The sequence below is a fragment of the Acyrthosiphon pisum genome, chromosome A1 (assembly GCF_005508785.2).
Source record: "Acyrthosiphon pisum isolate AL4f chromosome A1, pea_aphid_22Mar2018_4r6ur, whole genome shotgun sequence".
Classification (NCBI taxonomy): domain Eukaryota; kingdom Metazoa; phylum Arthropoda; class Insecta; order Hemiptera; family Aphididae; genus Acyrthosiphon; species Acyrthosiphon pisum.
The window spans coordinates 90,577,205-90,588,293 of NC_042494.1; the positions used below are offsets into that span (position 1 = coordinate 90,577,205).

Here is an 11,089-nt window from a genome sequence, read left to right on the forward strand (position 1 = left end):
CATCTAAAACCTCATTAAACTCAACATCTGTCGAGATCTCTCTAGGTCAAGACCTAATCCAATTATCTGCTGTTTACAAACGCCCTCAGTCACCTCTCGCTGTAAGCGACCTCAATCTCCTGACAAGCAGCTGTGATTGGTTTATAATTGCTGGCGACCTAAACGCCAAACACCCCCTATGGAACAGCAACTGCGTCAATCCGGCAGGTCGGGTCTTATACCGTCATGCTCAAAACTCTGACTACGTCGTTACTGCCCCTAGCTCACTAGGGACTACACTTATTGGACTAATTTGTAAATATATAGTATTATAGTTCTTTTTTTTTTTACCCATTCGGGCCGGTCAAAACCTTTGTCCCCCTCAATTGAAAACTGAAATGACGCCACTGCATATATATTTATTATATATTCTATTACATTACAAATTATATAATTTGTCATGTTCTATTATATGCCTAAGAGGAATACCAATATTTTTCTGTGGTGGTTACACGGGTACTCTCACCAGCACAGAGTAACGGTAGATAGCGTGGCAGGCTGGTAATTTAGTCACGTGACTTTTCAATAACATTCCGGCTGTAACCCCGTTTTATCAAATCAACAAAATCAATAAGTGGCGTCCACGGTCCACCGTCCACAGAACAACATAAAAGATATTAGATAACACTCCGTAGTCCGTCGAGTCCGTCCTACACTTCTATAGTAGAGTAGATTAAATTTAACCTATTCTGTATTTCTGTGGTCCTACCACTTTCACACTTCACTGTGCACGTCGAGCGTAAGAGTAAAGACACGTTATATTAATTTTATGGTGAGAAATATTATCAAAATAATTATTGACGATGTGTAGATTGCATAGACCTATAAACCGATGTTAATAGGTCTATCAATGGTGGATTGAAATAATGAATTTATGTTTTCTGTTTTGAGCTCTTGGTAAATTATATCGGAATATCTTCTCAACCAGGTTGGTTCTTCAATGTAAAATAATTATATGAAAACATTTTTGTTAAGTTCCTACTTAATTTATATTTTTGTAGATAAACATTACACAATAATTATTATTTGTTTACTATTATAACAGTATTACAAAAACAAGTTTTTTCTTATTTAAATTGTTATTAGATAATTTTACTTTAAATTGTTAATACATTTGTTACAGATAAAATGTTTACAAAATATAGATTAAAAATTAATTTAATATTTTATTTGTAGTTTACACTACTTCTTTATTAGAAGTGAAAGCTCTATCTGTACTTGAAATAAACATTTAAAAGTATATAAATATTTATAAACTTTAGACAGTTAAAACAAATAAACACTAACCAAACTATTTGTTTTTTAGTTGTAAATTGTATATTTTTTTTCAAAAATTGTTGTTGGAGTTTGATAGATACCTATGTAGCTTTTGTTTTAAAACATTTGTTAAATAAATATATATTGTTTTCCATGTGATAAATACTTTTTTAGTAATCCGACTAGAATGTACCTAATAAAATCTAGATTTTGAAAATATTACAATATAACATTATTTTGAATAACTTTAAACTCAATTTTTCAACAGGTTATGGAAGTAAAATGTCAATGATAAAACCTTCAAACACCATGAGTGATAATGATCGATTAGTACCTTGCTGCAGCACCTCAAATCCTATGCCTAGCTCTAGCATAACAGATTCAAATCCAAGTTGTAGTAAAACAACTCAAATTTCAAACCCTAACACTAGTAGTTTAAACGAGGGTTGTAGTAATCCGGGCCCATCTAATGAAGATGAAGAATTAGCGCTACCCCGTGCATCAATCAATAAAATGATTAAAGATGCTTTACCAAATATTCGGGTTGCTAATGATGTAAGAGAAATGATAATGAACTGTTGCACTGAATTTATTCACTTAGTAGCATCGGAAGCTAATCAAGTATGCATGGCTCAGCAGAAAAAAACTATTAACGCTGAACATTTATTAATTGGTAAGTTTAAAATAATTATTCATAATATATTTAAAAAAAAAAAATAAATATTCTAGCCCTAGACCATTTGGGATTTGGAGACTATCGAGCACAAGCAGAAGAAGTTGGTAAAGACTGTCAGTCTAAAAGAAGAAGACAAAGTACAAGACTCGAAAATTTAGGCATACCAGAGGAAGAACTGTTACGACAGCAACAAGAATTATTCGCAAAGGTAATAGTAGGATTTAGTTTTAGACTTTTAATTAGACATGCATTTACTAATTAAAAGATTTGAAATTTTATCAGGCCAGAGAAGAGCAAATGGCTCAAGAACAACAACAATGGCAAGAACTACAAGCTGCAGCTCAGCGAGCTGCTATTAAACCTAAGACTGAAGAAAGCAGTGATGAAGACGATTACTCCTAATTTATAATTCAACAGAATTATAGACAATTCAAATTCATCATCATTATGAATTTAATTTTTTTTTCTTAATTTGTTATCATCAGTTTGTACATTTTTACTAGTATCTAATTTTCTTATAAATGTTTATTTTTTAAATTGTTCCATTAACTTTTTTGTCAAATAAATAAATAATTGCGTACAATTTAAATTATATATTACAATACTCTTGCAATATATATATTATATAATATGTATATAAATCTTTTAAGAGTAGACTTTTTAACAAAGCCTATGGACAGTAAAACAACTTTACTTTTGTATTGATTGGAACAATTTATTATGAATTGAAAATAAAAAATAATATTGTTTAAAACAATTATTTAATGAAACGTATTATATTTTAATAGTGTAAGATAGTCAACAAGTTGAACAGATTTATGAATTTATTTTGTCCTCATTACCTGGCTGCCGAAACTCATATATTTTACCCACCATATTTTTTTCTGGTTCTATTGTTCCTACCTCATTTCTAGCTCTTCTTTACTTTAAAGTTACATCCCATTAAACTTATAGTTCACTTTGTACCTTAACTTTAAACAACCAATTATTTAGGAAATAAATCAAATTATGAAGTGAGTACCTATAAGGAAAACTGTTAATCCTACTCAATTTTTTTACTGCAATATACCTCATATCTATACATATTTTAAAATTGGTAACTTTTAATGAACTTCGCATTATTAGTCCAATAAATTAATAAGTTTGGCGTAATTATTATATCATGTTGAAGGGACCATTAGATCACTATTGATTCATACGATTTTTAGTGATTATTTATGCAACAGGTAATAGGTATATTAATATTATTCAATACTATGAACTATATTATTTTTTTATAGTCATAGGCAATGGTGGTGCCAAGGTCAGGCTATTGCCCTCCTTGAAAAATCCCTGGTCAACCCTGAAATTTTATCAAAATTAAAAATATTTAAATTTACATCAAAGTCTGTACTCGTTTAGTATGTGACCTACCAAGACGATTATCTATATTTTGTACGGGTACCAATCTATAAACAGGTAAGATACGTTTTTTAAATTTTTTAAGTAATATATAAAGACTAAAGAGTATATAATTAAAAATAAAATAAAATTTGTTTATATTGATATTTTTTGAATAATTTTATGTATTCATACATTTTTTAACTGATATTTTGTTCAATTGATTTTAACATTAAATGTAATCCTGTATTGTTTTATATTTGTATTACTTATTAATTAAATAATTATTAACACAATTTTAAGATTATTTAACTGTTTTTAAATTAAATATTGGTACGGTATGTCACATACGCAACAAAGTTAACCTATTATCAAATATTTTTCATTGTCCTTGTAAGAGGAGAAAATATAAATGCATAATATGGAAACACAATAAGTAATTATTTCATTCTTGAAATTCATCAATGATCTATGACGTAGTATGTGATTGTTTTAATATTATAATTTATAGAATAGAGTATGACATTTAACTTACATTTTCTATCATCGTATACTATATAGTACTATACCTATAATATTATGTTTATGTAATAAACAAATTCAATAAAAATATATAGTACGTACGAAATTAATAATTATGAGTGTTATTTATCGTGTCATTACAATATGCAGTTCACATCATAACTACGTATGGGTCTGGCGGAAATATCACTGATAGGTTGTAGGTAAGTATAATCTATTTTTAGATTCTATCCAAAAAAGTAGGTATCATTTCAATTGTAAAAGATGAATGAAAACAACTGAATATTAATAAAGTTCTTGATAAATTTTCGAATAAACATAAAAAAGGAGGATAGCATATTAGCATTAAAATAAATAAAATATTGTTTCATTATATGTCAGTAAGTTGTTCCTTTTATAAGTTTTATGTTCAAACTAATTAATTTTAAAAATGTTCAAATATGATTTATGTTATTTTAAGTTATTAAATGATCCCGCACACTTTGTTGCCTGTAAAAAATTACTACTTTTAAAACAATTGTGATTGTTCAACTCCTTTTGGGTGCAAGTAGCCTCATGGGATGGCTGCACCCCTGGTATAGGCCTTGACAGCATATCAGGGATTCTAGGACTTTTCCCCCATGGCCCATGATTTAATGGACGCCCCCCTACCCCCGGAAAAACAATTAAAAGTTATATTATTATTAGTTATTAAATAATTGTTAAATTAATATATACATATAATTCAATAATACTTTCACATAAATCCGGTTTATCAATCATTAGGTACCCATTTAATTTGGTTATAACTAATAAATCCATTACGTGAATGAGTCGATATATGCCGATATGTGATGGTCGAATATTTCAGGTAAAACAAAATAACCTATTTTCCAACCTATTATTATGCGGAAAAAAATATATTGATTCAGCTAGGGAGAAAATGTCTTAGTCCTGAGTCCAGGGAGGAAACGTCCAGTACCGCTAAAATCCGCAGGGTAAACGTCCAAATACCAAAGGTGGGCAAGTTAATGAAAATAATTAACTCAAGTTAAGTTAAGTTAATTTAAGAGGACACAAGATCGATAAGTTAAAAGTTAATATAGAAAAAAATATTAACTCAGATTAAAAAAAGTTAATCTATTTTTTTTATTAGTATGTATATCACACAAAGAGTGAATGTGTCTTTTTAGTTTCTAATTTATAAATTATATAAAAAACAATTTTATTGAACTTTTATCATAATATGTAGGTACACTGTATACCTTTTGTCCTTTTCACTTTTACTTTACCATTATTTACTAATATATAATTTACAACTTAATAAAATATATGAATATATACAAAATTATGTTATCAAGAAAAAGAACAGAAATATTCGTGTTTTTGTATTGGATTATTTTTATTTTATACTGACATAGTAATATTTACGTATAAACGAAAAATTTCAAAATGTTTTTTACTTGATGGATTTTTTTAAATTAACTGAGAAAAGCTAAGTTATTTTAACTGTAAATTAAACTAGTTAAATTAAAAAGTTTAAAAAAAATTAACTTTATAACTAGTTAATGCCCACCTTTGCCAAATACCCATATCAAGTAGGCCATGTGCAAAAATTTTATTTTATGCATGTCTTACACCTGATCTGCCTGATTAACGGATTAACCAATGGCAACCAAATAATAAATACTAATTTCTACTAATTATTACCAGTAGCTACTATTTATAAACAAAAATTTCCACCGTATATCTCAAAATTCCCTTTTGAGAGCGACTCTTCAGATTGGACCTAGGAGGATGAAAAATATTTTACGATTTATTCTCATACCTAATGAATATACAAAAAAATGTCATTCAATCGGTCAAGCTGTTTCGGAGGAGTTCGACCACTATTATTATATATTAGAATTAGAAGATGCCTAACTTATAAGTTATAAGTATAATATATTCAATTATGAATATGACGTAATTATTCCAATATTATTTAATATTTTATTTAATTGTGTATTTGTGTATATCAGCGGTTTCTAGTGACGGCACGACATATTTTGGGGCCCTGGGCAACATTTTTGGTGGGGCCCTTGATGATTATGGAACTAGATGGTACCTTTTTAGACAAATAAGGAGACATGGAGGTAAGGGGCCCTTCTAACCACGGGGCCCCGGGCATTTGCACGGAATGCCCCCCCCCCTAGCGCCGTCACTGGCGGTTCCCAACCTTTTTAGTTGTGCGGACCACCAATTATGTAAAATAAAAAACGATAAGGCCCACTTACCTAATATACAGCTATAAAATATAAACACACACAAGGGCGCTTATTAATCGGAACTTAGGGGGGTGACAATATCATAAAAAAAACTAAGTACCAACAAGATTGATTTTATTAAATAACAGAAAATTGATAAATAACAATACACCATAGATAAACGATGTACCTATGTAATATGTCGTGTTGTACAACATTTGAACATTATCATCATTAAAAAATAAAAATAGTTTACTAGGTACCTATATACAATAATTAAAAAAATTACTATCATTTCACATTTGATAGGGGGTGACATCGCAGTGGCGCAAATAGGGGGGCTTGGAGGGCTTATCCCCCTCAAAATATAATAGTATACCATTCTTAAAAGTATGTACCTATAAATTATAATTTAAAAAAAAATGTGTTGGGACTCGACCCACCCCTAAACATTTTTCCTATTTGCGCCACTGGTGACATGTCACCTCCTAATGGGCGCCCTTGAACACACACAAATAACTAAATAAGACAATAGAAGAAAATATATAGACGTATATCAAATCATGTACAAATCTCGATGTTAATGCAACAATGCCAATTAAAGTTTACTTGTACCGTCTACGGTTAAACTTCGATTATGCTTAAGCCTAGACTCTCGACCAGCGTCAGTCTCACCAGTACCTATAACATTGCCAGCGGGTTGGGTTAGCCTAACTTAACCGGCCCATGGGTTCGGAACCGCTGGTGACTGGTGTAAATAGTTAAAAATATAATTGTCAGGAAGTGTAGAGTAAGGATTTCACATCTTATTATAGGTAGGTATTATATATTGGACATATTGGACCTTCAGTAAAATTACGTGCCTTAAGTTGACTTGCCTAGGTATACAATCCTGGCACCGCCACTGACTGCAGGTAGCCCAATGATAATTAATAAGAATTCTAATCGGTTGTTGTTTTTAGAATTTGTATTAATTTTAGATTTTAGAAATTAAACTATACGGGATTATGATTTATGATACTAATTAGTAATTTATTATTATTATTGTTGTGCATACATTATACAACAATATTAATATATTGTTAATTTTCCTTCACAAAACAAACTCACACAAAAAAACAAACATACATACATACCCAAACATACAATGTGTAGGTACGTCCCCGTATGCGTATAAATATCATATTGATATTCGAGCTATCAATTAGTACAAATATATCATTGTAACAATAATTTCTTAGTACTTACATAGTATAATATTTTCTGAAAATATTATAAAATAGGCATGTTTTTGTGCTAATAAAATATAGTACCTAATGGTAAAACGGCAACAACTGGGCATCGGTCCATCAGGCCGTTTTTAAAATCAGACAGGGGCAAATGCCCACCTTGTCTCCCCCCAAATGACGCAACTGCTCGTAGGCTTGTATAATAAATTAACATAATAATAATGATAACTCAACAAATGTATTGTAAACAATTTAAGTTTTTAAACTTACTAAAATTAGGAAAGAGTTCTACATTACAATAAGAGTTAAATTTAAGAAAGGGTACGAAAATGGTAATCGAAATTCGGAGCATATATTATAAATACGAATGGCGGCCAGGGGTGCTACCTGGCTTATAGCACCCTGGGCCAGCCCGCTCCCTGTAACGTCCGTGTTCCAGTAATCGTGTGTTAAATTTTATAGTTCGGCCATATATTTATTAATTTTTTTTATGGTTCCGCGGGTACGTGGGTGGTGCCGTAGTAGGTCTGATATTATCTATTATCACAGAACATCTATGGTGTAATTCTTCATTGGTGATTGATAATTCTCTTATCACTTACTTTATATCATATTTTGTAAAATATAATATATAAACTTACCCATGAATGTCTATAGTGATAGTTAATTTTTATTTTTATTTTTTTTAAATATGCTTGTACAATTATTGGACTAAAACACTTAAGCAGTAAAGCCCGCTGAAGACTGAACCACTGAGTAATGAGTATTCGAGATTTGTGAAATAAATTGCTGCTTTGCTTTTCATAACTATCTAACTAAATTAATTATAATTTAAATACAAGCATGATACATTTATTTAGTGTCACATGATAATATCATAGTTTTATTTTACATCGGTATGAAAGATAAAACGATTTTGGTTAAACAAAACCCAATACTGAAAGTAGTCATTTTGGGAAATAGTAATGTAGGAAAATCATGTCTGATGAACAGGTTTGTAAGTAACAGTTTTAGTGACCATACACTTCATACATTGGGCGTAGAATTTCTTCAAAAGGAACTCGATGTCAATGGAATTGTATATACTTTGCAGGTATGGTTAAAACAAATTTGTTGTTAAAACATTTTATATATATATTTAACTATTAAATAAACACATACAGATCTGGGATACTGCAGGCCAAGAAAGATTTCGAACACTTCGAACACCTTTTTATAGAGGAACTGATATTTGTTTGCTAACATTTGCTGTTGACGATGTCCAAAGTTTTAAAACAGTAGATTCGTGGAAAAAAGAATTCTTACATTATTCCAAGACAACTGATGTGAATTTTCCATTTCTTGTTGTTGCTACAAAGGTAAATTAAAAAAAAAAAAGTAACTTCTTATAATTGAAATAAAATAATGTTTTATAATTATTTTATTAGGTAGACCTGCAAGACCGAGTAGTTTCTAGAGAAGAAGCAAACAAATGGTGTTCAGAATATCTGAGTGCTCCTTATGTTGAAACTAGTTCTAAAACAGATATGAATATAGAGACTGCATTTACTTTAGCTGTTGAAGTTTGGGCTTCAACAGAAAGGCCCTCCGAATTAAAAATATCACATACCAATTTAGTTAAATTATCTAGACCAATCAATGGTAGCGCTGCTTGTCCAACAGCTGAAATAGTATCACCTAAGTGTTGTTAATAACATATTATGCAATAACTTAGTGCATTTTGGCATACAATTTTTGTAACTACGATACAGCAATACATATATTATATATACATATATATTTTTTATAAAGTTAATTTTTGAGTTAAAATAAAAATAAATTTACAAGTATATCAATATTTATCCTATTATTTTGTATGCATTTTAAGTAATAACAAATTTGTATTTACCTTTCATTAAATGTATTATTGTTATTTTTTGTACAATAGGCAATGTATTTTAATTGTATCTATTAAATAGTACTTATAATTATTGTGTATTAATTGTATTTAATTAATTATCTATACTAATTAATAATTGTTGACTTTTCTAAATATTATTATTAAGCACATTAAGTAATAAATATATTTATACATATACCTTAATATATTTTAAGTATTGAAAAACTAAATGTTAATTTTTACAATGAGCCTTAATAATAGATTATGCAAATTATATTAAAAACTGTGGTCCACCATTATTTTCAAATTTTAAAAACCTTGAGATAAAATTAATAAATTATTATATATTTTTCATTTAATGCATTACATTTATTTTTATAAACTATTTACTAAAATAAATTGACATATTATCTAAAATCATAATATTATTAGACAATAAGATCATTTTAAAATTGTAAATTGTTGGTACATTTAAAAATACTAATAACTTTCTGAAAATAATTAAAAATATGAAAAAACCTTTAATATTCAATAGATAATATACTTACTTTTAAACTTGATAGCAGATAATAGTTAAATTGAGTATTCAAAACATACAATTTGGTATATCATAGTTTCGAATCGTGGTAAAAAAGTCTGTGTAGATAAGTCCTAAGTCTAAAAAAGTGGGTAAGTGTATGTCACTCTGCTGTACAGTTTGTTACAAGTAGGTCACTGTAATGGATGGTGTTAAATTTGAATTCAATGATATAATATCATTATATAAGAAAAACAATTCTGAGCGAAAAAGGTCAGTCAGCCTATGATATTACTAAGTATATTTGATGATATAATTGTGAATAAAGTAATTTATACCTAACCTATTTTCGTGGAACCTTATTTTAAATTTTCAATCCTTAGCTATAAAAGTTGAACATTTTACACATTTTTAACTGCAAAAAAATTATTAAATTTTAAATTTGATAATTTTGTCAAAACTCGAACTTTAAATGCTTATAAAAAAAATTTTTACCTATGTATTTTTAATATTTTTTAACTACTATTGTAACATTATATCAGGAGCCGCCTTACATTAAATTTTCACGAATTTTCACCACGGACTTTTTACACCTCGGACTTTTTAACCACGGACTTTTTTACCTCGGAATTTTCGGAAGTATTTCCATACTTTCGTAAGGTGTTTACAATGAATGCGGTTGTATCCTCTTAATGTACAATATTGTATTTTTTAGATTTTACACAAGATTTGCATTTGTCAAATATGATAATGTAATCAACAGAATACAAATAATTAATCATCTTAACCATTAAACAAAACAAATAATATCTATAGCTCATACATTATTACATTTTAAATCTTATATTATAAAGGATGAAATGAAGGACGGCTATAATTAGGGATATATTATTAGACTTATAAGTTATAAGAGGAAAGAGCATATTTTGAGCACTAGTAAGGGAGAAATGAAACTGAGAGTTGAGAAAAAAATTTTAAATTTGGTCAAATTGATTGAGCACAGTGTATCTATGGTGGGGGTAATGGAGTATGGGGGTCATATCCAGATATTCCTCCTTGGAGACTAAATTGTACACACAATACAACATGTATATAATAATATGAATATAATATGTGTATACTGAATGTTTATTAAAAAACCCTAGTTACAATGAAAGTCACCTGAAGCACCACCTCAGTTGTGGAATTGAAAGATACAGAAATGACTATGAATGGGCCCAATTTGAATAAGTTATTATACATATGACTATAAAGTCATATAATATACCTTAAGATGTAACTTTAATGGATGTATATTTATTATTGATTATATTTAGTTTATTGCCCATCAGAAATTTTTTTTTTTTTTTATTAGCATTCAGTTTA

The 11,089-nt window shown here is 28.8% G+C and overlaps 2 protein-coding genes across 3 annotated transcripts; both read left to right on the plus strand.

The window, feature by feature from the left end:
• The first annotated feature begins 614 nt into the window (after nucleotides 1–614).
• Nucleotides 615–2,732, plus strand: LOC100161049 (protein Dr1). Of its 2 annotated transcripts, XM_008188299.3 has the most exons (5): nucleotides 615–811; nucleotides 931–967; nucleotides 1,565–1,969; nucleotides 2,026–2,180; nucleotides 2,255–2,732. In XM_008188299.3, the coding sequence occupies exons 1-5, from the start codon at nucleotides 809–811 to the stop codon at nucleotides 2,372–2,374; spliced, it is 720 nt and encodes a 239-aa protein (XP_008186521.1). In that variant the 5' UTR covers nucleotides 615–808; the 3' UTR covers nucleotides 2,375–2,732. The 2 variants fall into 2 exon arrangements, with proteins under 2 accessions (XP_008186521.1, XP_003246862.1); XM_003246814.4 differs by lacking the exon at nucleotides 931–967 and having other exon boundaries at nucleotides 618–811.
• A 5,215-nt stretch (nucleotides 2,733–7,947) lies between these two features.
• Nucleotides 7,948–9,296, plus strand: LOC100163071 (ras-related protein Rab-9B). Its single transcript, XM_001945972.4, has 3 exons — nucleotides 7,948–8,421; nucleotides 8,492–8,686; nucleotides 8,756–9,296. The coding sequence occupies exons 1-3, from the start codon at nucleotides 8,227–8,229 to the stop codon at nucleotides 9,017–9,019; spliced, it is 654 nt and encodes a 217-aa protein (XP_001946007.1). The 5' UTR covers nucleotides 7,948–8,226; the 3' UTR covers nucleotides 9,020–9,296.
• The last annotated feature ends 1,793 nt before the right edge of the window (nucleotides 9,297–11,089 follow it).